This window comes from Cibotium barometz, chromosome 37 (assembly GCF_041138505.1).
Source record: "Cibotium barometz isolate CiBa-2024 chromosome 37, ASM4113850v1, whole genome shotgun sequence".
Lineage (NCBI taxonomy): Eukaryota > Viridiplantae > Streptophyta > Polypodiopsida > Cyatheales > Cibotiaceae > Cibotium > Cibotium barometz.
In genome coordinates, this window is record NC_141082.1 from 12,771,292 (window position 1) to 12,798,472 (window position 27,181).

At 44.9% G+C, this 27,181-nt stretch overlaps 2 protein-coding genes across 3 annotated transcripts in view; one reads left to right on the forward strand and one right to left on the reverse strand.

The window, feature by feature from the left end:
• Window positions 1-387: 387 nt before the first annotated feature.
• Window positions 388-27,181, forward strand: part of LOC147616961 (alkaline ceramidase-like) — a 47,442-nt gene continuing 20,648 nt past the window's right edge. The window contains exons 1-2 of one of the 2 annotated variants that reach the window (XM_086776609.1): window positions 388-595; window positions 719-795. The gene's annotated coding sequence lies outside the window, so the exon portion shown is untranslated. Of the gene's footprint in view, window positions 596-718; window positions 810-27,181 lie in introns of both variants that reach the window. The other variant, XM_086776610.1, reaches the window with a different exon arrangement.
• On the reverse strand, window positions 15,855-26,660 carry LOC147616962 (uncharacterized). The gene is made up of 3 exons (XM_086776297.1): window positions 26,479-26,660; window positions 25,780-26,410; window positions 15,855-16,121 (listed from the first exon to the last, which is right to left on the reverse strand). The coding sequence occupies exons 1-3, from the start codon at window positions 26,658-26,660 to the stop codon at window positions 15,855-15,857; spliced, it is 1,080 nt and encodes a 359-aa protein (XP_086632423.1).

A 27,181-nucleotide genomic window follows, 5' to 3' on the forward strand; every position in this document is an offset into this window, starting at 1 on the left:
GCTAGATGAGCATCTATATGTAAATAGGGTGATTCATAGGTTGCCTCTGTTGTGTCTGAACACTTGAGTTGGAAATCCTTGAACCAAGAAGGCACTTTACCAACGAGTGCCAGCTCATCTGGTAGAGCGTTGGTCTCTACTCCCAAGGTCTTGTGTTCAAGTCTTGGGGGCCTCGTTAGGTACCTACCCTTGATGGGTTGATTATAAGCATGTACGATGGGTTCGCCAGCCCTCATCCCAGCGGGGCCGCCTCCACCTCACGGAGGCTGGGTGTGTGTGTGTTTCTAAAAATTTCCTGTACCTTCGGAAAAAAAAAGGCACTTTTCAGACCTAATTTTATTGCTCACCTACGAACAATAAAAGGTTTATTGAAACCACCACCAACCCATAGATCTTTGGGAAGCCAATTTGGAAGGTCCAAAAAAAAATGGGGAAAAAAAGAGGAAGGGCTTCTTTAAATTGATGCCAGATTGCCACCTAGCTTCTTCTCTCACAGGAGCTGCTCTCTGCTGTTCTAGCCTCCGGAAGGCCAGTTGTGGGTGGGCAAGCGGGCTTTCACGCGCAGCAGCAAAACCGGTTTTTTTCCCCTTTTTGGGTATTTTCTCTGACGCCCATCTTTTCTTTTGATGGGCACGCCTGGGTGCTCTTTTTAGTGCTTTTCCCTATCTTTGTATCGTCGATGAGTTTTTTTTTCTTGTGCACGCTGTCTGTCCTGCAGGTTCTTCATCATGTTTTGGTTTAGGTTTACCGACTTTGTGCCAGCATTTTGAGGCGCTCTGGAGGCCCGGTTGCGAGGTGGGGTTTCTTTGGTTAGTTGCGCCGATCTGATTCTGGGTTTCAATTGGCATTAGGGTTTTAAAAAAAAATCATCGATATTCAGGTTTGCTTTGGTAATGTGATAGTATTGCAGCTCAACCCCAGCGTTGTTTTTCTTACAGCCTTTTGTGCGTGCGTGTGTGTGTGTGTGTGAGAGAGAGAGAGAGAGAGAGAGAGAGAGAGAGGAGTCCGGCAAACCATATATGATCCATATGATGGCACTGAAGTGCGGGGGATTCTTGGACCCAGGATCTCTTGATTGGGTGCTGCGCGCGAGCGCACACACACACACCCCACACACACACACACACACACACAGAGAGAGAGAGAGAGAGAGAGAGAGAGAGAGAGAGAGAGAGAGAGAGAGAGAGAGAGAGAGAGAGAGAGAGAAGCATTAGATAAGTGACCTTTGATGCTAAGGAACATGCCCTAACAAGCTTAGGTCTGCTTTGTCAGTTGGGGGCTATAGCTGTTTAAGGCCTCTAAAATCAGTCTATCCAAAAAGTCCAGCAAAGAGAGTTGTGCCCTAATAGATTTAGAATTGCATGAGAACTTTCGGGATTTCAGCCCCAGTAGGCATTGAAAAGCTTGTTTTTTGCCAAATGTATAAATTATTACCAACACTTTAGTGCAAGCACCTTAGTGCTTTTAGCTTGAGCATGTGCAACTAGGGGCTGAGTGCACACTGTGGTCTGTACTGCTGTTACAGGCAGTCAATAGTTGTACAGACAAACATGTGTGAGCTGTGTGGACGATTGTCAGCTGTACTGACCCCCATGTGGATGGGGCAATTTGTACATTGCATATACAATAGAGAAATGAAGATGTTTGGCCAAAGCAAAATGGATTCCACTGGTGGCAAACCATTAGCAGAAATGATGTGATTGTTCTGATACGTGAATGCCATAAAATTTTTAACTTGTAATGGAGGCCAAGAATGTCTAGCTCTTCTTGAGGGAGTGGCGGGCGGGTAAAGGAGACGGGCCTAACAAAGAAACCTTTACCGTCATTAAAAAGAAGAAGACAAAGGATACCATTCTTATGCTCAAAGACACAAAGCCTAAAGGTCTACAAAGCTTCCTCCACAGCGGAAAAGATGGAGAACAAGCTTTATGGCAAGTGCCCAAATGCTTGTTGTACTTGGCAAAGGACCTATTGTAGGTCAGTATGTTGTCCAAAAACTCAATGATGAGAATATGTTGTCCAAAAACACAATGACAAGAATACTAGGGGAAAAATTTGGGACTTCATTCAGTTGAAGGTGCTAGTGCAAATGGTATCATCGAGAATTCAAACAACCTAAATAGTAAATATTATTTGCATGGGATTCTCAAATTGTTACATCCCGATTTCAGTGTCCAACTTACTTGCTAACTGATCCAATATATCATCAATATAAGATATAGATGGAAGTGTAATTTTATATTTTTGTTTGACGTAAAAAGATAATATGTAGTACATAATATACACTATACTATCACCTCTGAAATCTTTCTGAAAATCAATCAAGAGATGTTTGATATGCTAAGTTGATGGGTAGAATGACATGACTTACACCTACACCTACCTTGCGAAGCTTCTAAGAAAAAATCTAGCAATTCGATCAAGTTGACGTCTTTTGAAAAGTTGTTCCTTACCTAACAAACTTCATCTTGATTTGGGATTGGCAAGATTCTTCTCCATTTAGTTATAACAAGCTGTGTAAGTTAGTAGTCATAATTTTGGGATTTAAAACTGGCATTTTATACTTTTTCTTTTGAACATAGAAACACCCAGTATTGTATCTTAGGTGATTGTATACATCCCTCTCAGGGATCTCTTGTAAATAACGTTGATTTTGGAAATATAATGGATTCTTCTTTGTATAATGCTTTCCACTGTGTCTTGATTTCACTTTCTTTATTTCTCATACCTACTATGGATGTCAATGAATTAAGTGTGTTTGAAAGCAAAGAATTAAAGAAGTTACTTGATTCGTTTCAAGATGTATTTCTTAAGGAGTTGCCATCGAGCTTACCAGCCGAAAGGGCAGTGGATCATCGTATTGATTTGCTCCCTGGTGCTCAACCTGTCAGCATTCCATCTTACAGGATGAGCCAGGCTGAGAAAGATGAATTGGCCAAACAACTCGTAGATTATTTAAGGTTGGGTTAGATCCGTCCAAGTAAATTACCTTGGGGTGCACCTGTGTTACTTAGGAGAAAGAAGGACAACACCTGGAGAATGTTTGTAGATTACAAGAGACCGAACAAATGACAATTAAGAACCGCTATCCTCTCTCTAGATCAGATGACCTGACTGACTGTTTACTAGGAGCGAAGTATTTCACAAAGATAGATTTACGTACTGGCTATCACCAGATATGTATTCATGAAAGACATGTCGAAAGAATCGCCTTTTGGACTAGGTATGGCCATTATGAGTTTTTTGTATTACATTTTGGGTTAACGAATCGCCACTTTCCAGCAAATGATGAATGATCTTTTTCGTGAACATTTGGAAAAGTTCGTGGTTGTGTTCTTGGATGATATTTTATTATATAGTCGTACTCTTGAGAATCATGTAAGACACCTCACAATTGTCTTGACTATTTTAAGATAGAATCAACTATATGCTAAATTAGGTAAATGTGAGTTTTTTATGACAGAAATCATTTACTTGGGACACAAGATCACAAGAGATGGGTTGAGCATTGACTATGACAGAATTCAAAAGGTTTTGGCATGGTCGATGTCACTAGCCTTGACATTTCCCAGTATGAAAGGGGTTTGGTGGACTCCAGGATGTCTAAATATTTGGAAAGTACAAGCTTTGGGAATGGGGGATTATCCTGGAATACAAAGGACTATACTCCTAAAATTTAGGAGAGTTGCTATTTTTGGCCCGACTTTGATGGAAATTCTGTTTGCGTCATTACATCTGGAATTGAGTAGATACCAGGAGTTGGCAAAGTGCCTATGACAGAATGTCTACCAGTGGAGATATTTTTAGAGATAAAGTTTATGGAAGGACTCATCTTTTAGATTGGGACATGTGGCAAGAAAGTGGACCAAAGTGAGACAAGTGGCCTGACACTTGTTAGAAAGTAGATCAAAGTGAGACAAGTGGCCTCACACTTGTCACTCCAGCTATTGTGTGGCTCTACACTTGTCATTGTAGCCTTCTCTTGCCATTTTAGCTCATGGGAGGTCCAAATCTACAAATTGGAGCCCTCTCTCTTCATTAAGAGAGGCTCTCTTGCTGCACACTAGCCTGTACCACCGTTATAGGTTGCCCTAATGATAGCTACTCTCTTTCTCTCTCTCTTGAAGGTTGCCCATGAAGAATACCGGCTGTTGGGGATTGTTTTGGAGGCTTCCATCGCGAAGAAATACTGAAGGCAAGGGTATTTAATCATTTATATTTCTAGCCATTATACTTGTTGTACCAGTCATTGTACCGGTTGTACCAACTTTTGTACTTATTGTATCAGCCACTGTACCTAATGTACTAGTCACTCTACATGCTATATCAGCATTTGTACTTGCTGTACCAGCCACTGTATTGGTTGTACCAACCATTGTACCTGTTGTACCAGCCACTGTACCAGCTGTACCAACCACTGTACCTGTTGTACCGATTGAATGGAGCGTTGTACTTGTTGTACCAGCTCTATTGCATGAAGACTCGTGGTTTTTGGGAAAGAATCAGAACCCACATGGAGGTATATGGATTATGTTGTTGGCTCGGCATTTCTATAGCCTATGTTCCGGCTTGGTTGCCTCGTGTTGGGTTGTGTTATGACATTTGTATATGGATAATCCGACATCTCCCGTAGGGAGAGTAAGGCTCTCAAAGCTTGTACATGATATTATTCTCCTTGGGTAATAAAATACTCCAAGGGGGGGGTCGGCCCATTCCGGCCTCTATGCGGTGTCACACGTGCAAGCTCCATTTTCAGCATTTGTGGAAGTTTTGTCCAGCTTTTTTATGCAAAGTGATGATGGATACGTGTTAAGGTTGTGGCCATGTTTAAATGTTTTAATATGTATTGATGGTATCAACAAGTGTGTCAAAGGTCCTAGTTCCCCGGGCACCAGCTGCGAGTTTCATCGGTATTAAAGCATAGGCTTTCTTGGAAGCGGAGGCTTTCTTCTATCAATAAGGAAGAGAGAAGATCTCAAGTGGGGACCACACTTACCATCATTGCTGTTAAGCATGGCCAGCCGCTTCATAGCTTATGAAGCAAGAGCATGAGTAGTAGACAGCTTGTTGATCTTAGGATTTATGAATTCACAAAATTTATTTTGAAAGTGTGGAGTTGGCTTTATGTGCACACGTTTAGCACTCTTTCCATATGGATATTGTGGATTATATTATCAAGCTTACAGGTAAGCTATATGGAGATATATCTAAGGATATCTTAAGGATATGGTGATGAGATATTTCTTTTGGCTTCATGATCAACCTAGCAAAGAAAAGCTAAGTATACTTTGAGTTTGCAAAGTTGCTGCTTTTGCTATTTACTATGAAGTGTTTTTGATGTTCACTAACCCTTGTATAGCCATGCAAGCAAAAAGGTGGTGTTGTTTGCCTTGAGATGGTTTCAGTGAAACATTGTTTATGGCTCCCTTTATTGGGATGGATTATATCTATGGAGATTTCTTTCTCAGACGAGATTTATATAGATATTGGGTTTCACAAGCAATTTCTATGGACGAATCTGTCCGAGCTTATATAGAAGAAATCTTTGGATATCTCATGGATATGATGCTTTTATGGATAAAGTCCACCACTACTCGAAGGTGTGTGGTTAGCACGAAGTATGTGGTAAGAGTTATGGTATACAAGGATTATGGTATACAGGTCTATGGATTCCTGGACTTCTTTTCTAGGGATTTGGATCTATCCTCAGGTTTATGGATTATTCTTTTTGGCTCCCTTTATTTGGGATGCATTGGACTTATGAAACTCATGGTTCACATACCCTGTGTAGTGTTCTCTTGTCTTACGTGCTCTCTTGAAGATTGTTTCTACCATGTGTGGGTGGAACAATAGAGAGCAGATGGAAGGGAACATGGGCACTTCAGAGGGTAGTGTTGAGCACAACATGTCGTGTGTAGTGTTCTCTTGTCCTATGTGCTCTCTTGAAGATTGTGTCTACCATGTGTGGGTGGAACAATAGAGAGCAGATGGAAGGGAACATGGGCACTTCAGAGGGTAGTGTTGAGCACAACATGCCGTGTGTAGTGTTCTCTTGTCCTACCTGCTCTCTTGAAGATTGTTTCTACCATATCTAGGTGGAACAATAGAGAGCAGATGGAAGGGAACATGGGCACTTGAGAGGGTAGTGTGAGTTGGTGGCCAAAATGTCTATAAACTGTGTAGCAGAAATGCTTATGGAACACCAGGTTATCTATGCGTGCGAGTGATTGTTTTATCTTGTTACTTGAGCCCACCTCTCATTCAAGGTGTGTGGTCAGAGTACCAACACGGAGTGCAAGTGGTAAAGTGGACATGACGCCTGGTTGGCACAGGACTTATGTCTATGCCAAGGGTCATGTGGACCGATGTCTTGTTGGCAAGAGACTTATTTTATCTCGCTCATTTACTTGGGACATGGATTATGATATCTGGACTTATGGGACTGTTTTTGTGTCGCCCATTTATCTTGGGACATGATTTTGTTATTAGTATTATAGAGACTTATTTAGTCTCACCCATTTCTTTGGAACATGGATTCTTCAGTTATATTGGAATTTTGAGACTGTCTCGTCTCGCCCACTCGATGGGACATGATTATATCTTGAATATATAGCTTGAAGCTAAAGTTGCGGACAACTTTTAAGAAGCTGGGGAGGATGTCACTAGCCTGGACATTTCCCGGTATGAAAGGGGTCTGGTGGACTCCAGGATGTCTAAATATTTGGAAAGTACAAGCTTTGGAAATGGGGGATTATCCTAGAATACAAAGGACCACACTCCTAAAATTTAGGAGAGTTGCTATTTTTGGCCCGACTCCGATGGAAATTCTGTTCGCGTCATTACATCTGGAATTGAGCAAATACCAAGAGTTGGCAAAGTGCCTATGACAGAATGTCTACCAATTGGGATATTTTTAGAGAAAGTTTATGGAAGGAACCATCTTTTGGATTGGGACATGTGGCAAGAAAGTGGACCAAAGTGAGACAAGTGGCCTGACACTTGTTAGAAAGTGGATCAAAGTGAGACAAGTGGCCTCACACTTGTCACTCCAACTATTGTGTGGCTCTCCACTTGTCATTGTAGCCTTCTCTTGTTATTTTAGCTCATGGGAGGCCTATGGCTACTCTCTTTCTCTCTCTCTTGAAGGTTGCCCATGAAGAATATCGGCTGTTGGGGACTGTTTTGGAGGCTTCCATCGCGAAGAAATACTGAAGGCAAGGGTATTTAATCATTTATTATGATTTCTAGCCATTGTACTTGTTGTACCAGTCTTTGTACTTGCTGTACCAACCATTGTACTAGCTTCCGTGCTTGTTGTACCAGCCATTGTACCTGTTGTACTAGTCACTGTACATGTTGTACTAGCTATCGTACCGGTTGTACCAGCTATTGTACCTGTTGTACCAACCACCGTATTGTTGGAATTAGGGTTGCAGGAAAGCGCACACAGCTTGGAGGAGAAGAAGCAAGAATGCACACAAGACACAGTGTATTAGATTGTGTCAATGTACAAAGATTAGTTAGTCCTAGAAGAATGGGCGTATATACAAGCCGGGAGAAAAAACCTCCTAAAGAGGAAAAAAGTGCCCCGGCGGTCCTAAGTGTGTTCACACACATCACTGCCTATATATATGGCAACAAATTCCCCCTGGGAGTGATGGTGTGAACGAGAGCTGGCACTCATGTATAGAGAAGTGCCATGCCCGAAGTAGATCAGTCCACAAAGGGGAGCAAGCCCAAAGCTTTGCGGAAAGCTTCGAACTTCTCATGAGGAAGCGCCTTTGTGAAAAGATCGGCGGGGTTGTCTTGTGTTGGCACATAGGCCAAGCTGATCTCTCGTGCGGAGAGAGTTTCTCCCTGACATAGTAATAATGCACCTCAATGTGCTTTGTGCGAGCATGAAAAACTGGGTTTCTCGCAACTGCCAATGCGCTCTGACTGTCAGTGTAGATAGAGGTGGCAAACTCCTGTCCAACACCCAAGTCAGCCATAAGCCGTCTGAGCCCCACACACTCAACTGTAGCTGTGAAAGCTGCCCTGTACTCAACTTCACAACTAGAAGTGGCCACAGTAGGTTGCTTCTTGCTCAACCAAGATATGCATGAGCTACCGAGCATGAAACAAAAACCACTTGTGGACACTCTTGTGTCATAGCAACCAGCTCAATCTGAGTCCGAAAAAGCATGTAAATTTGGCGGCAACGATCCCCCCTTGGGATAAAACAACCCAAGATGTATGGTGCCACTCAAGTAGCGAAAGATGCGTTTAACTGCCTTCCAATGCTGAGACGCTAGGCTATGCATAAACTTGCTTACCTGTGAGACTGCAAACTGAATGTCCGGCCTCGTAATGCATACATAAATGAGGCAACTAACAGCTGTCTGATAGAGTGTGACATCAAAGTGATCTCCAACATCATGAAGACTCAACTTCAAACCTGTCTCCATTGGAGTAGCAATAGGCTTGCAATCTTTAAGGCCAAATCTCCGCAATAATGTCTCAATATACTTTGTCTGACACAAAGCAATACCTCTATCACACTGTTGGGGTAAAGGCATAATGCCCACCCTTATAGTGTGTACAAGCCCATAAGTTATAGTACATAGTACACTTAGTACTTTTAATGTACTAAGTGCACTATGTGTACTAGTGCAATATACATGTGTGATAGGGGAGTCACACACTCATATCTTCATGAGTTGACTTATCCCCACAACTCTCTCTCTCTCTCTCTCCCTTGTTCTCTCTGTGTATGTCTCCCACATGAATCTCTAACCTAACCCTAATTCTTCCTTCTCCCATTCAACTGGTATCAGAGCTTCAGTTCCTTCGAGGAGAAAGAAGTGGGATTTTCTTCAGGTGTTGCTGAGGACAAGGCAGCTGCAATTGCTGACAGTCGTCTTTGAGCATGACTCTCACTTGATTCTCCATCAACTTGGTGGCAGAGCTTGACAACGAGCAAAGCGGGCCGTGGTGAGGACAAAACGGGGTGAGGGCGAGGTTTGAAAGGAAGCCTTGACCTCCTTGCGCAGCAGCTTAGCCCCTGCGACACCTCACGCACAAGCTTTGGTTGCTTCGCTGGTCCACAAGGCAGATAGGTAAAGGCGAGCTCGTAGCGCTACAAGGCGTCAATATAACAGGCCACGTAAGCCTCTAGGCAGGCGAGCGAAGAAGTTGACGGTGCAGTGAGCGTTACGCTTTCGCCTTGCTGCCTTCGCCGTGTAGAGCTGGGTGTAGACTGGCGCTAGGCGAAGCATACGGACACTTAACTGGCTGCGAACCAGAACAACACACATACCTGGTGCGTGGTGGTCCGCGTAAGTAGGCGGAGGCGATTTCAACTATCGCTATCACTAGTCGACTCCAACGTGGCCCTTGTTCTCTATCGGCAACGAGGACAGACGAGAAGAGCTCCTGAGAGAAGACTTGCAGGAAGTGGCTACAGCTGCATGATTTGAACCTGCGAGGGCAGAGCCAACTCTTTGAGAGGTGTCACGAGGCCTGATGGAGTGAATGTCAAGGTAGAATCGAATCCACAGCAACAAGCAGGAGCAACAGCATCAACATCAACAAGAAGTGCCCCCCCTCTTTCTCCTGCAACAACTAAAATTCAGCCTGCAGATCAGAGAAATTCAAAAAATTAAGAGGTATTTGACTTCAATTTTGAGAATTTCTTATCAATTCAATCAATTGAGCAGGTACAGGTGCCAAATTGCTCAATTTTTGAGCAAAATTGGCAAAATTGGGTGACATTGGTCACAATCAGGATCAATTTGCAGGAAATTGGTCACAATCAGGATCAATTTGCAGGAAATTGGATGTCGAAATTTGGGCTTTTGATGTAATTGTGCAATTAAGCACTCATACATGCTGTATGATGTGAGAAATCGCACATTTGGGCAAAATTGCAGCAAATTGCAGTGCAAATCAAGGGGCTTTTGTGCCGATTGGGTTGATTTGCATGCAGGCACTCGCAGTTGATGCTGTGGATAATGTGTTGATGCCTTACAAGCACTCAATGTGCCTGTAAATCAAGGGGCTTTCATTATTTGGATGTATATGTGGCCAGGGGGAAGCATCGTGAACACTCTGGATGCCTTTATGTGTGTCAATGTACCATGTATGATCAGCAATTGATCTTAAATCAAGAGGCTTTTCAAGATTTTATGCTTGTTAAGCTTGGCAAAGCAACAGGCAAAACATTTATGCCTTGAATCCTCAGAAATCAGCTTGCAGTCAAGGGGCTTTTGCCCAATTTCTGTTCGGGACTGTTGTATGCAGTGTTCGGGACTGTAAAAGTCTGATTTTCACTCGTTTGGACAGCCAGGATAGCATTTATTGCTACTGTACCTGTTGGTACAGATTTGGCACAGCTTTGTGCAAGTTTTGGCATGGCTGTACACTGATTTGAGTGAGGAAAAGGTTCAATTTCAGCTGCTGTACTTGCCGGTACAGGTTTGGTACATCATTGGTGAGCACTTGGTACTGCTGTACAGTACTTTGGAAGGGCAACAGAGCACATTTAAGGTGCTGTCCAAAATCTGCAGCAACCAGATTTTGGTGATTTCATCACAAAAAGTGGGAGAAAAGTTGCATTCTTGCTTCCGCAGTGGGAGATAAAGCTTGGGAGAACAACTGTGAGCACTTTGTGTGCTTTTGGTGCAGTGTTTGCACATTTTTGCAGGGAGTCAGGCATTGACAGGTTGCATATTGCTATGGCAACCACAGGTGAGAGCTCTTCATTGCTTCACATCAAGAAGCTTGAAGGCTCGCATAATTATGATATTTGGCAAACCCAGTGCTACAATGTGTTGCTCCAGAAAAAGCAGCACAAGCCTATCAAAGAAAGGGGTGTAATGCCCGCTTCTCTTACTGCTGAAGAGTGGGAAGATATGGATGAGCTGGCAAGATCTACTATCATGTTGTCTGTGTCAGACTCATTACTTTTCAGCATTCGTGAAGAGAAGACAGCTTGGGGAATGTGGCAGAGATTGCAGGACTTGTATGCCCAACAAAGTGCCTCAAGCAAAGTGTATTGGTTGAAGAAACTCATAGGTCTTCAGATAAAGGAAGGGGCGTCTATGATAGCCCATCTAAATGAGTTTAATGGTATTGTCAGCCAGGTCATTAATCAAAAGTTGGCAATGGACGATGAGTTCAAAGCCACTTTTCTGTTATGCACTTTGCCAGAGAGTTGGGACACATTCAGGACAGCCACTAGCAATTCGCATGCTATGCTGTCATATGCAGATGTTGAGGGTGCTCTTCTTCAAGAAGAGATGAACAGGAAAAACAACTCTGTTGGAAGTCCAATGCAATGAATGCACGTGGGAGATCCCAGCAAAGGGGAAAAAGCCAAGAAAGGGGAAGGAGCAAGTCTCGCTCCAAAAAGGATTTGGAATGCCATTATTGTGGCAAGAAGGGACACATTAAAAAGCAATGCTACAAATGGAAAAATGATCAAAAAGAAAAGGGAAAAGGCAAAGACAAAGAGAAAGATGAAGCCAAAGATGTAAAGCCAAAGGGCAAAAGTGGAGTCAAGATTGAAGAAATCAATATGTCACATGCAGGTGGCAGTGAGGATGAGGTCCTATTTACGTCTTCACTTGATGCCCATTCACTTCTTACAGGTGGTCATGGTATGCACTCATGGATCATTGATTCAGGTGCCTCCTTTCATGTCACAGGTTGCAGAGACTTGTTTGTCAGGTATACTGCTGGCAATGAAGGAGTGGTTTATTTGGGTGATAACCATGCATGCAAGATTCTTGGCAGAGGTGATGTGAGGCTTGTGTTTTCAAACTCACAGCTTATGCTCCATGATGTCAGGCATGTGCCTGAGATCAAGAAGAACCTGCTTTCTACTGGACAGCTTGATGATGCTGATTATGTTACCACATTTGGTCGTGGAAAGTGGAAAATTAGTAAGGGCTCACTGGTTGTTGCCAGAGGCTCTAAGGTGGACACTCTTTACTTCATGCATGCAGGTGTTTGTCACCATGCTAATGTAAATGCAACCGAGCTGCCGGAAATCTCTGTGTGGCATAGCCGGTTGGGACACATGAGTGTCAAAGGAATGGAGCAATTGTCTCGTTTGGGTTACTTGTCTTCTCTAAAGTTTTCAAGTTTTCAGTTTTGTGAGCATTGAAAATATGGTAGGCAACTACAGTGCTGCCACAAGAAAGCTCTTGGACAGAAAGATGCTCAGTTAGAGCTTGTGCATACAGATGTATGTGAGATGCCTCAGCTTTCTTTGGGAGGGGCAAAATACTTTGTATCTTTTATAGATGATGCCACACGCAAGGTGTGGGTTTATCCTCTTCGTTTGAAGAGTGATACATTCTCAGTGTTTGAGAAGTTTGTTGCTCTTGTTGAGAATCAAACTGGCAAAACACTGAAGGCTTTGCGTTCCGACAATGGTGGAGAATATATGTCCAAACAATTTCAGGATTTTTGTGATGCTAAAGGCATCAAGAGGGAGCTCTCTACTCCTTATGATCCTCCACAAAACGGGACAGCAGAGAGGATGAACAGGACCATACAGGAGAAGGTCCGTTCTATGTTGTCACATGCTGCGTTACCTCATGGTTTTTGGGCTGAAGCTGTTATGACAGCCGTTCACCTTATAAACAGGTCACCTAACACGAGGCTTGGTGGGAAAGTGCCAGAAGAGGTATGGACAGGGAAGCCTCCGCCATACAAGCACTTGAGAGTGTTTGGTTGCGTTGCGGACGTGCACATACGCAGGGAAATGCGCACCAAACTTGATCCTAAGTCTCACAAATGCATATTCCTAGGATATGGCGACAGAGGTGAAATGGGGTATAGACTTTGGGATCCCGTGAATAGAAAGATTATACGCAGCAATGATGTCATTTTTGATGAAACATGCATGTATAAGGAGCCTGCAAGGCAACAGGAGCCTGGCAGAGTCATCTTTGATGATGATGGACATCATGGACAACAACCAAGGGCTGTAAATCAGCCATTACAGCAGGAAAACCAGCCCTTAAATGGTGCTGAAAATGGTCCAAATAGACAGCCAGAGATGGCAGAAGATATCCCTATGGATATACCACAGTTAGAGGAGATACCGGGCATGATATTTCAGCCTTATGGCATGGAACAGGAGCCACCAATGGGTGATATGCAGGCTGGACAGCAACCTGCAAATGATGGTCATTGGGTACGGAGGTTCACAAGACCCTCCAGAGCCCCTGACAGGTTTGTTCCAGGGGTTGACTACTTGATGCTCACTGACTGTGGGGAGCCCTCATGTTATAAGGAGGCTTTACAGAGGGCAGACAAAGCTCTATGGGAGCGTGCCATGAAGTCAGAGATGGATTCTTTGCATAAAAATGGAACATGGAAGTTGGTGCATTTGCCTGCAGGCAAGAAGGTTTTGCCATGCAAATGGGTATACAGGCTCAAAGTTGCACCAGATGCAAAGCCAAGATACAAAGCCAGGTTAGTGGCTAAGGGCTTCAAGCAGGAATATGGTGTGGACTTTGAGATCTTCTCTCCAGTGGTCAAAATGACCACACTTAGAGCTGTGTTAGCTTTGGTTGCACATGATGATCTGGACTTGATTCAGATGGATGTGAAGACTGCTTTTCTTCATGGTGATCTCCATGAGGAGATATATATGCAGCAGGCAGAGGGTTATGCAGTGAGTGGAAAGGAGAAGCTTGTATGCAAGCTGAAAAAGAGTCTTTATGGGCTCAAACAGGCACCAAGGGAATGGTATCATAAATTTGATACATTCATGAAATCCCAGAAATTCAGGAGAAGTGACATAGATCACTGCTTGTACACCAAGAAAGCTTTGGATGGCAGTCTATTGATCCTCATCTTGTATGTTGATGATATGTTGATTGTCGGAAAATCTCGTAAGGAGATGGATGCCTTGAAGCAGAGGCTGCATCAAACCTTTGATATGAAGGATTTTGGTGATGCAAATCACATCTTGGGTATGCGGATACTTCGGGACAGAAATCAGCATGTGTTGTATTTGTCTCAGAAGGAATACATTGGCAAAGTCTTGCAGAGGTTCAATATGGACGGGGGGAAGAAGACTAGTACTCCTTTGCCTCCATATGTGAAACTCAGTGCTATGGACAGTCCATAGTCAGATAGAGACAGGGCTGATATGGCCAAGATTCCGTATGCTTCAGCTTGTGGCAGTCTCATGTATGCCATGGTTGCTACTAGGCCGGACATTGCATTTGCAGTGGGAGTGGTTTCTAGATACATGGCCAACCCTGGCAAGAAGCATTGGGAAGCAGTGAAAGGTGTCATGAGATACCTGAAGGGCACACAGGATATGTGCATTTGCTTTGGCAAACAGGATGCATTAGTGCATGGTTACACGGATTCGGATTATGCCGGTCATCCAGATAACCGGAAGTCTACTACCGGTTATGTGTTTACATTCACAGGAGGTGCTGTGTCATGGATATCCAGGATGCAGAAGTGCACTGCCTTATCTACTACAGAGGCCGAGTATATTGCAGCCACAGAGGCTTGCAAGGAGGCATTATGGCTATCTCGGTTAGTGGTTGATTTGGGATATACAGGGGATGTTCCATTGTTGCATTGTGATAGTCAGAGTGCCATCCAGTTGGCAAAGAACCCTGTCTTTCATGCAAAGACGAAGCATGTGGATGTGAAGTATCACTTCATCAGAGAGGTGATAGAGAACAAGCAAATTCAGCTTGTTAAGATTCATACGGATGACAACCCGGCTGATCTGTTGACAAAGAGTTTGCCTCCGGAGCGGTTTGCTCATTTGCAGACACTGGATGGGCATTGGATGAGGCCAGTTTCAGCCTTGATATGGCCTTGTATATTATCATGTACATGTTGATTTTTCTTTTCTTTTACTTAAGGGCACTTTGCCTTTAAGTGGGAGACTGTTGGGGTAAAGGCATAATGTCCACCCTTATAGTTTTGACAGCCTTATCATCTAATTTTTTACGTTGTTGCACAGGCACTAAAGCATAGGCCAAGCAACCAAAGACACGCAAGTGACCAATAGAAGGCTTCTTGCCATGCCAAGCTTCGTATGGAGTAACAGACTGCAAGGCCTTAGTGGGACACCTGTTGAGTACATATGCAGTACACATGACAGTCTCAAGCCAAAACACAAGTGGCAAAGCTTGGCTCTTGACCATATATCGTGCCATCTCCATAAGTGACCTGTTTTTCCCATAGTTACCAGGGGACGGGGACGGGGACGGGGACGGGGACGGGGACGGCTAAAGGTAGGGAACGGGGACGGGGGGTGGGGACGGCACTCAAAATTGTTAATTTTAGAGGAGTAAAGAATCAAGATTAATCAATCAATAACAACAAGCTTTCTAACTCCAAAAGTTATGAATCATGATACACATTACATTTAAAATTAAATTACGCTACGAGGTGCAAGAGTCAAGAGTCAAGACTTGCAAAGTCGGAAAAGAAAGACTTTAAAGTTGATAACATTAAATAGATATACTCAAAAGATGTTGGGGCCTAGGCGATACAAAATATAAGTCACTCGCTCTCATACTCTGCGCTCCCAATAAGAGAGGTGCTAGCCTCATGATCATGAGTGCGTGAAGTGTGGATGGGGTTGTGTCATCCGATGAAGGCTCATGATGAGAACCATGTGTCCCACCCTCCTGTGTAATAGTTGTAGCTGCCTCCTCTTGTTCCATCTCCCACTGTGTAAAAGTATCGGCATTGCATCTTGCACTCTTGCCAAGCATGCGCAAGTTTGCGCTAATGAAGACAAGATCATTAGCTCTTTCCACCCCAAGCCGATTTCTTTTCTTTGATGAAATGTGACTGTAGGAGGACCATAATTGCTCTACTTAAGAAGAGCTAACGGACTGGCTCAAGATCCGGATCGCCAACTGTTGTAGCTCTGGTCCATCTGATCCGAAGTCCTCCCACCATAATGCTGCACCAACCTTGAATCTGTCCTGCTGCGCATCTGCACATCCATATGAGCCTTGAAATGCCTTGTAATTAGAGAGCTGGTCTCTAATTTTGCGCCTGATTTCTGCATCCGGCGTGAGGCGATCCAAGATGAGTCTCCAACCGTTGCTCACCTCTTTATCACCCTCCTGTCCTTTTCCCTGAAATTCTGGGTCCACCATAAAAGCAGCTGCATGTAAAGGAGAGGAATATGAGCTCCATCTCGCCACACAAAGTGTCACCAATTGGCCAACCATTTGGTCCATTCCTAGTTTTTGCGTCTCGTTCACTTGAGGCTAGGCCGGTGTCTCATGTGAAGAGGCCAGTATTTTGCTGACATGGACGGGAGCCAGACTGGTGCCACCCGTGTGTTAGCAGGATGGTGTCGTATGGACGGGAGCCAGACCAGTGCCACCCGTGTATGACCTGGACTGTGTTCGATCCATGGGACTGTCACGCCATGGAAGAGCCAGTATTCGTGCCGTGTTTCACCTATGGGACTGTCACACCATAGGGAAACTCGTGCCTGGAACTGTGTCTTACCTATGGGACTGTCACTCCATAGAAAGACTAGGTTTTTATGTTTTTTATGTCGTGCCAGTTTTGTGCCGACAGATATTTTGTACATGTTCCATGAACGGGAGATATGTCCATGTTACTATTTGCACATGCACACATGATTTGTATGCTTGAAACTGTTTTCGCATGACATGTATTTGTGTGTTTGCCTGCCTGACGTGTTACTTACTGAGCGGGGACGCCTGCCAGTGAGTCGTGAAGTCTGCCCTGTATTCTGACAAGTTTCAGTGCATGTGAACAGGTGGTAAGTATGTTACACATGTTGTTTTAATGTTATTTTATTCTAACCCCTTTATTTTATAAGGTTAGGGGTTCACACTTATTTAAAAAGTGGGCACCCCCTTTGGGCACCCACTTTGGGGCCAAGGTGGGGAGCCCCACTTTTAAGTGAGTGTGGGGGTGGGCATGGTCACCAACCCCCACTAGTTCCCCCACATGCATGTGTAGAATTTACTAAGGTTATCTTCACTTTAATTTTATTAAGAAAGGGCCCCCCTTCAAGCGTGGAATCAATCGCTTCTCCCTGGCGCTGATTTTCACCAACCGGCGACTCTTCCCTTTCTGCTGGCGACTAGCTTGCTGCAGGCGGCTCCCTATATTCTGCACGTACCTGTCCCCAGGCGGCTGGCTGCGAACTGCACAACAGGTGGTCACCATCTTTCTCCGTACAGCTGCGCATGTTCTCATCCAGGTGGCTGCGCAGGCTGGTGTTTACCCACAGCCTGTACTCTGGCGCATGTTTTCCCCAAGGCGGCTGCTGAATTTGCTGTGCTTAGGCGGCTACTGGTTGCAGCCGGCTGCCACCACCTGAAGGCTACCTGCCTCTGTGCTCCAACAGGCTGCGCTGCCCCTTCCCAACTCTCCTCCATGCAGTCGCCAAAACACTAAACTCTGCTGGTAGCTGTGTTTACCCTCTGCTCCCAGGCGGCTGCTCCAACAGGCTGCGCTGCCCCTTCACAAGGTACTGCTGTGGCTGCTCTTAGACGTGGGCCACCTTCACAAGGCGACTACATCCCCTCCTTTCTACGCAGCCCCTCAAAGCAACTGGCTGTGTGTCCAGCACTTACAGGCTGCGTGTGCATCATCAACAAGTGGTCTCTTGCTTCTAGGACATTGTCCACCACCACAGGCGGTGGTGGTCTTTTGCGGTGACTCTTGTCTTGGTGGTTTACCACAAGGCAATTGTTTCGGCAACAAGGGTGGCTTCAGCAAACCACTAGTTTTGGTTTTCTAATCAACCATCTACAAGTAAGTGATTTTCAGATTTGAGTAAAGCATTTAATGTTTAAATCTGATAAGGGATTCATCCCTCTACGGCCACACCTGTTCGGTGCCGGGTTGTCCAAGCTGTATTGGCGAACCTCGGTCCAAAGGTGCTGAGATCGGGAGAGCCAGGCGTTAGTACGAGAGCGCCTGTTTGTGCGTGGTCTTGGAACACCAGTGAGGCGCTCTCCGCGGAGTCCAGTGAAAGCACAGGACCGTAGAGATTGGACCACACTAGTGGTCATTCTGCTTCGAGTTTTCTACATCGAAATCCGAGCCTATTTGTTTGGTACTGTTTTCATATGTACATGGACATTATCTGGTTCTCAGAACCCATGGAGCATTGTATTCATTAAATACTCCCAATAAATATATCATATATTGAGGGGGGGGTCGGCCAGTTCCGGCCCCAGTGCTGGTGTCCATCTTTCCATTTTTGTGCATTTAAAGTTCAAGTTGTTTTAAGTTGTCCATTTCATATTTGTGGTTTTAAAGTTGTGCTATTAAGCGTGTGGGTGTCCAACGGAGTCTTTCCCACTTGACGGGATCGGTTTCATTGGTATCAGAGCACGGTTGTTTCCCTCTTCCTAGTGGGGAAACGAACCTGTGTACTGGACATCCCGCTTTTAGCAAACTTAAAACACAATGGACAGCCAAGGCAACCCTTTGGAAGTGCCAAATTCGAGGGGTCCATCTAGTGCCTCTCGTGGGTCTGATGCCCTGCGTGGTAGGCACAAGCCCCTTGAAAGGGTTATGGATAGTGAATCCAAGGGTCAACTGTCTCCAGGGAAGACAGCTATGCTTGAACAAGACCCTGATGCTATGAGGGCTGAAATGGAACATATGAGAAAACTTTTGCAGGCTCAAGAGCAAGAATTAAAGTTTTTGCATGAAGATCCACATCTGCAAAGTGCTATTGAAGCCAGGAAGGCTGATGCTATGGTTGATGTAACCTTTGAATCAATGGCTCATGAAGTGGGCAAGAAACCAAGGGAGTTGGCACTCGCCTATCTCCTTCGCAAAGGTGATATCAAAGAGGGGGATGACGGAGAGCTGAAATTCAGAAATCCACCTCGTTTGAAGCATGGAGATCCCGCATCCCAGAGGCTGAAATCTTTTATGCAAAAGGAAGAGGTGACAGTCACCTCTCGTCATGCATCCTCTCCCCAAGGCACTAAGCCTGATAGATTTATGCATGCCAGTGCTCATGGAGGGCATGAAAGTCACATGCATGCAAGATATGTATCTCATGGTGACAGGTCTGCTTCCAGAAAAATTTTGCCTTCTGAGTTGTCTCATGGAGAGACCATGCCATATGCACGTAAGTCACATGCATCTGAGCTTCGAGTTCGTGGAGCACATGCCACCGTGCCCCATGAAGCTTCTATGACGGCCCATGAAGCCCATGCAGACAGGGCTACCCTGTTGGATAAGGGGAAAAGAAAAAGAGAGGACCATGAGCCTCATGCCAGGAAGCTCAAGGAGTTCAAAGCAGGTGATAAATCTGTCAAATTTGATGTCTTTCATGATGAACATGATGCTTCTAAGGTGTTAGCGTTTGTGGCACAGTTCGACATTGCTTTTAGCGATGAGGACTTTACAGAAAAGTCGAAGGTGCGCCATGCTAGCATGTTTTTGAAAGGGACTGCTGCCCATTGGTGGATCACCGAAAAGATCACCAAGGATCCCATCTCTACTTGGAAGGAATTCAAAGATAGATTTTATGCTCAGTTCTTGCCACCCAATGCAGAGCAAACTCTCACTCAAAAGTGGGACAGGTTGGAGCAAAAAGATAATGAGAGTGTGCAACAGTATGTTAACAAATTTTGGAAAGTGTTGCTGGAAGTGACTCCCTTCATGCTAATCACAGAAGATGAAAGAAAGAGGAAGTTTCGTTCTGGATTGCAACCTGCATATAGATCGGGTATTGAATTGCACCCAAAACATACGTTGCAACAACTCACAGCTTCTGCCCTTGCTACAGAGCAATTGGTGCTCAAGATCAAGCAGGATCAAGGAGGTTCCAAGGGGAAGGACAAGGCTGTCCCAAATCAGCAAAAGGGTGGACAGCCATCTAAAAAGAACTTCCGGGAGCCTTACAAGGGTGGTAAAGCTGAAAATTATACATCTAAAGAACAGGGCCCAAGAAAGAACAAATTTGGCTTAACCCCGGAACAAAGAGAGCAATATGCTAAGGATGGAAAATGCTTTTCTTGTGGTAGCAAAGACCACATGTTTCGGCAATGCCCAGATCGTAAACCAAAGCACGAGGACAAGCACACCAAAGCAAATGTTCATGCAGTTCCTGATGTGCAAGGTAATACAGGTCATGATGCAAAAGAGCGTATGGTTTGCAAGGCTTGGGGGCAAATCAAGGATCAGCCCGCATTATTCATGTTTGATGACTGTGCAACTGACAATTTCATCTCTATGCAACTGGCAGCTGCATTGGGTATTGAGGTTGAAAACATGGGACCTCAGATTGAAGCCGAAGCTGCATTTATTGGCAAAGAGGTGCAGGTTACCCCTTTGATTGGGAAGTTGCGTCTCCATATCCAGGGCTATCTTGATAATGAGCATTTCCTAGTTGCTCCTCTGAATGGATGTGATGTATTGTTGGGCAAGCCGTGGCACCATAGGCTTGAGCCCCGCAAAGACTACAAGTCTAATATGATTTCTTTTATGCATAAAGGCCGCATGCATTTTATTGATGCTGGCAAAGAAGGGGATTCCATCCCAGTTGTATCACACATCCAAATTAATAAAGCAATGAAAAAGAGTCTTTCAGCGTACTTGGTTTTTGTGCGTGATAGTCTTGTGCCAAATCATCAAAATTTGGATGCTATGTCTAATGATAGGCTGAATTTTCTTAATGCATTCAAAGACTGTTTTGCTGACTCATTGCCAGGTGAATTACCTCCCCAAAGGCCCGAAGATCATCGTATAGATCTTGTGCCAGGTAGTTCTCCTCCTAACAAACCCGCATACCGAGTGAGTGCTGCACAACAAGAAGAAATTATGAAGCAGGTCAACGAGCTTTTAGAGAAAGGTTTGGTTTAGCCCAGTTCCTCACCTTACTGCTCTCCTGTGCTTCTTGTTCAAAAGAAGGACGGATCATTCCGTATGTGTGTAGACTATAGAGCTTTGAACAAGCTTACCATCAAGAACAGATTTCCTATTCCACGTATTGATGATATCTTGGATAAGCTTGATGGTTCCGCTTGCTTTAGCAGACTTGATTTGAAGAGTGGTTATCACCAGATTCGAGTGGTGCCACAAGATGTCCATAAGACTGCATTCAGGACAGCCTTCGGATTATATGAATTCTTGGTAATGCCTTTTGGTCTCACCAATGCTCCTGCTACTTTTAATCGTATGATGGATAGGATATTCCGAACCCATCGCAAGTTTACAGGAGTCTTCTTTGATGATATCTTGGTTTTCTCCAAGAATGAGCAGGAACACAGAACTCATTTGGTCACAGTGTTCGAAGAGTTGCGGAAGCACAAACTTTTCGTCAATGCAAAGAAAAGTGAGTTTTTCCTTTCAGAGATTCATTATCTGGGTCATATTGTATCCAAGGATGGAGTTACAATGGATCCTGCAAAGATAGAGACTATTCGGAATTGGCCCGAATTGCAAAACGTACATCAAGTACGTAGTTTTCTGGGATTATGTTCGTACTATAGGCGTTTCATAAGGCATTTTGCTATGATTGCCACTCCTCTACATGATCTCACGAAGAAGAAAACTGCTTTCAAATGGACTTCAAAAGAAGAGGATGCTTTCTTGCAGCTCAAGCATGCGATCATATGTGGTCCAGTATTGATTGTTCCTGACTTGCACAAGTCATTCGTGGTTGAATGTGATGCTTGTGGTGATTGCATAGGAGCTGTCCTAAATCAAGAAGGGCATGTAGTTGCATACGAGAGCCGTCGTTTGCATGATGCCGAGCTTCATATGGATATTTATGAGAAAGAGCTCTTGGCTGTAATTCACGCCTTAAAAATATGGAAACATTACCTTCTTGGGGCTGAATTTGTAGTCAAGACAGATCATCAAAGCTTGAGATACTTTCTATCTCAAACCAAGCTTTCAGAGAAGCAGATGAGAATGGCCAATTTTCTTTCCATGTTTCATTTTCAAATTGTGCATACTCCAGGAAAGAAAAATGTGGTGGCCGATGCACTATCTAGGAGGCCTTATATTGTTGCAGTCTCAGTCGCCTCTCATGGAGATCTATCTGCTATGAGAGATTTGTATCATTTGGATGCTGATTTTTGCCATATATGGACTGATTTGATGGCTGGTCATTCACATGCCTCTTATGTTATCAATGAGGGTTATCTAATGAAGGATAATTGCCTATGTGTGGTGAAGGATTTGCGTCCAAAGGTTATGGACGAATGTCACGCTCCACCATATGCTGGTCATAGAGGTATTATGCCTACTACTCGCATGATTCAGAGGTACTTCTTTTGGCCAAGCATGCGTAAAGACATTGAGGCTTATGTGCGTGCATGTCTTACTTGCCAAAAGGTAAAATTTGACAGGCAAAAGCCTCCAGGTTTGCTTCAGCCATTGCCTATTCCCTCGCAACCTTGGGAAAGTATCACGATGGATTTTATTATGGATTTGCCTAGATCCCAGCATGGGAATGATGCTATTTGGACTATTGTGGACAGGTTTAGCAAGCAAGCTCATTTCTTGCCTGTCAAGAAAACCATTAAAGCTGATCATATGGTAAAGCTTTTTCTTGCTAATAGTTTCAAGCATCATGGTATGCCTAAATCCATTGTTGGGGATAGAGATCCCAGGTCTACAAGCCTATTTTGGAGGGCTTTGTTTGATAATATGGGTACTAAGCTTGAGTTTTCATCAGCTTATCATCCCCAAACGGATGGCCAAAGTGAAGCTGCAAATTCAGCCGTGTTGGATTTGTTGAAGTGTTATGTGGTAGATCAAAAGACTGCATGGGAGAAGTATCTTCCACTTGTTGAGTTTGCCTACAACAATACAATCCATGCTTCCACAGGAAAGGCTCCGTTTGAGATTATTTATGGCAGAGTGGTATTGCCACCCATCCTTCGTACTAAGGATGAGATTTTTGCAGCTGATGAATATGTTCGAGACTTGGATGTTGCCTTTGGTCAGGTGCGGACAGCCATTGCAAGATCTCAGGATAAGCATAAAATGGCTGCTGACAAGCATAGAAGGGACATGGAAGTCAAAGAAGGTGATTGGGTGTTGCTGAAATTTGAGAAGGCTAGGCTTCGGAAGAGGCCAGGACGAGAAGGATCATATCCTAAGCTTTCTCCTCGCTATTATGGACCCTTCAAGGTGATTCACAAGATCAATGAAGTGTCTTACAGGCTTGCTTTACCTAGTCATTGGAAGATTCACAATGCTTTTCATGTGAGTCTATTTCGGAAATATGTGGGGCCAGATCCTGATGAGCCTGTCACAGAAGATCCGCCAGAAATTGAAGAGCTTGAGGAGATCCTCCAGCCAGAACAGATTGTTTTTCACAAGGAGAGAAAGCTACCTGCAGGAAAGCTTTCCAGGAGATACCTTGTGAAGTTTAAGAATTATTTGCCTATTGATGCCAAATGGGTAAATGAGGATTATTTTGCAGATTATCCGCAATTGTTGCAGGCATATCTTGAGGCTTTTAAGTTGAGGTCAACTCTTTAGAAGCCCGGGGGGATGTCATCAATTGGCCAACCATTTGGTCCATTCCTAGTTTTTGCGTCTCGTTCACTTGAGGCTAGGCCGGTGTCTCATGTGAAGAGGCCAGTATTTTGCTGACATGGACGGGAGCCAGACTGGTGCCACCCGTGTGTTAGCAGGATGGTGTCGTATGGACGGGAGCCAGACCAGTGCCACCCGTGTATGACCTGGACTGTGTTCGATCCATGGGACTGTCACGCCATGGAAGAGCCAGTATTCGTGCCGTGTTTCACCTATGGGACTGTCACACCATAGGGAAACTCGTGCCTGGAACTGTGTCTTACCTATGGGACTGTCACTCCATAGGAAGACCAGGTTTTTATGTTTTTTATGTCGTGCCAGTTTTGTGCCGACAGATATTTTGTACATGTTCCATGAACGGGAGATATGTCCATGTTACTATTTGCACATGCACACATGATTTGTATGCTTGAAACTGTTTTCGCATGACATGTATTTGTGTGTTTGCCTGCCTGACGTGTTACTTACTGAGCGGGGACGCCTGCCGGTGAGTCGTGAAGTCTGCCCTGTATTCTGACAAGTTTTAGTGCATGTGAACAGGTGGTAAGTATGTTACACATGTTGTTTTAATGTTATTTTATTCTAACCCCTTTATTTTATAAGGTTAGGGGTTCACACTTATTTAAAAAGTGGGCACCCCCTTTGGGCACGATGGGGTTGAAGGATTAGATGCTTTATCGGATTTGGTCGTTGGTTGACACGCAGATTATAGGTCATTGTGTAGAGAGGCTTTGGGGCCAAGGTGGGGAGCCCCACTTTTAAGTGAGTGTGGGGGTGGGCATGGTCACCAACCCCCACTAGTTCCCCCACATGCATGTGTAGAATTTACTAAGGTTATCTTCACTTTAATTTTATTAAGAAAGGGCCCCCCTTCAAGCGTGGAATCAATCGCTTCTCCCTGGCGCTGATTTTCACCAACCGGCGACTCTTCCCTTTCTGCTGGCGACTAGCTTGCTGCAGGCGGCTCCCTATATTCTGCACGTACCTGTCCCCAGGCGGCTGGCTGCGAACTGCACAGCAGGTGGTCACCATCTTTCTCCGTACAGCTGCGCATATTCTCATCCAGGTGGCTGCGCAGGCTGGTGTTTACCCACAGCCTGTACTCTGGCGCATGTTTTCCCCAAGGCGGCTGCTGAATTTGCTGTGCTTAGGCGGCTACTGGTTGCAGCCGGCTGCCACCATCTGAAGGCTACCTGCCTCTGTGCTCCAACAGGCTGCGCTGCCCCTTCCCAACTCTCCTCCATGCAGTCGCCAAAACACTAAACTCTGCTGGTAGCTGTGTTTACCCTCTGCTCCCAGGCGGCTGCTCCAACAGGCTGCGCTGCCCCTTCACAAGGTACTGCTGTGGCTGCTCTTAGACGTGGGCCACCTTCACAAGGCGACTACATCCCCTCCTTTCTACGCAGCCCCTCAAAGCAACTGGCTGTGTGTCCAGCACTTACAGGCTGCGTGTGCATCATCAACAAGTGGTCTCTTGCTTCTAGGACATTGTCCACCACCACAGGCGGTGGTGGTCTTTTGCGGTGACTCTTGTCTTGGTGGTTTACCACAAGGCAATTGTTTCGGCAACAAGGGTGGCTTTAGCAAACCACTAGTTTTGGTTTTCTAATCAACCATCTACAAGTAAGTGATTTTCAGATTTGAGTAAAGCATTTAATGTTTAAATCTGATAAGGGATTCATCCCTCTACGGCCACACCCGTTCGGTGCCGGGTTGTCCAAGCTGTATTGGCGAACCTCGGTCCAAAGGTGCTGAGATCGGGAGAGCCAGGCGTTAGTACGAGAGCGCCTGTTTGTGCGTGGTCTTGGAACACCAGTGAGGCGCTCTCCGCGGAGTCCAATGAAAGCACAGGACCGTAGAGATTGGACCACACTAGTGGTCATTCTACTTCGAGTTTTCTACATCGAAATCCGAGCCTATTTGTTTGGTACTGTTTTCATATGTACATGGACATTATCTGGTTCTCAGAACCCATGGAGCATTGTATTCATTAAATACTCCCAATAAATATATCATATATTGAGGGGGGGGTCGGCCCGTTCCGGCCCCAGTGCTGGTGTCCATCTTTCCATTTCTGTTCATTTAAAGTTCAAGTTGTTTTAAGTTGTCCATTTCATATTTGTGGTTTTAAAGTTGTGCTATTAAGCGTGTGGGTGTCCAACGGAGTCTTTCCCACTTGACGGGATCGGTTTCACAAAGCGAGTGGATCTCCTCATATCTATCTACGTCTGGCTCAAGCTTCTCAAGACTCTCTATCATCTGGTCCATGGCTTCATATACTTTGCCGATGCATGGCTGCATAACATCAACAATCCTGAGCAAGTGGACAGTGGGATGCACCATGGCGTCAGTGCGCTTGAGGTCCTCCCAAAAATCAGCATCGTCGACCTTTTTCTTGCATGAAATCCCTACCTGTGTACGTGCAGAAGATGAGGAGCAAAATTCATCACTGATGAATAGTTGCCGCACGGCACCCTGACAATCCTTCAAGCGATGCAACACAAGAAAGTTGTATGCACAGCGAGTGTCCGAGTACTTGAGAAGGACCTTTGTGGACCTCTTCCCAAACTCGGATTGAAGGTATGTGTGATTGTTGATGAAGGTCACAATTGCACATGCATCATCAATCACCGATTCAATCCATGACAATTTCCCAATATCTTTCAAAAGATTATTGAGACAATGTGCCATGCAAAAAGAGACGGTGATTTGAGGATACATACTCTCAAGAATAGCTCCCGCTGCCCTATTGGTCGCCTCACCATCCGTGACGAAACCGATCACACATTCGAGGCCGATAATCTCGACAGCACTACTCCACTCAGTAGCAAGTACATCCGCACTCTTTCCCGTCCCCCTGAAGCATCATGTGAGGAGACAAAGTACATCCCCCCCCGTGAGTATGCCACAAGGCCATGGATAGACCTTTTCTGCGTGTCACTCCATCCGTTTGCAATCAAAGAGACTCCATTGCGAGCCCTTTGTCTCTTTGTGTTTGCCGCCGCTTGCTCAACAAGGCGTTTCTCCTTGTCAAGCATAGTGGTCCGCAAGGTTTCGGAGGATGGAGGTGTGTAGTGAGGACCGTCCTCGCCAATCTTCTTCACCATCGTTTTGAAGTAGTCGGACCTATTTATCATTTCAAAAAAAAAGAGGGTAAGTAATTAGAATGGCAAAATAGTGACCCGTGAGACATGATGATGAAATCATGTGAGTGAAATACGTACTGTGCCACATGAAAAGCAATGTGGTCATGAAAAAAAAAGCGGGCCACCGCGGCATCAACCTCCTCCTCCTTTTTGGGATCCCAACTCCCCTGAAGAGTACTTTGCCGACGAGAGAGAGAGGGTGGACCAGGTTGCGGCATTGAGAAGGCGGCTTGTGTGAAGCCTCGAGTAGTGCCACGAGGAGGACGTGATAGAGGGGTAGATGAAGATGCACCACCACCCGATGTAGAACCTGATGTTTGGGTTGGAGTGACATAAGTGTTGGGATCCACTCCACGCACCCTTTGGCTTGCACTCAAAGCTTGATGGGCGGCAAGCTTTGCAAGAAGCTCCTTTCTTATCTCCGGTGTGACTCGCTCACAAAATTTCACCTCATGACCGGGCTCATGCAACAAATGGGCCCT

Coding starts and splice junctions, on each gene's coding strand:
- LOC147616962 (XM_086776297.1), bottom strand. CDS start 26,660: ATGGTGAAGAAGATTGGCGAGGACGGTCCTCACTACACACCTCCATCC. Junction 26,411..26,478: donor TGGAGTGACACGCAGAAAAG/GTCTATCCATGG, acceptor ATGATGCTTCAG/GGGGACGGGAAAGAGTGCGG. Junction 16,122..25,779: donor TTGAGAAGCTTGAGCCAGAC/GTAGATAGATAT, acceptor CCAGAATTTCAG/GGAAAAGGACAGGAGGGTGA.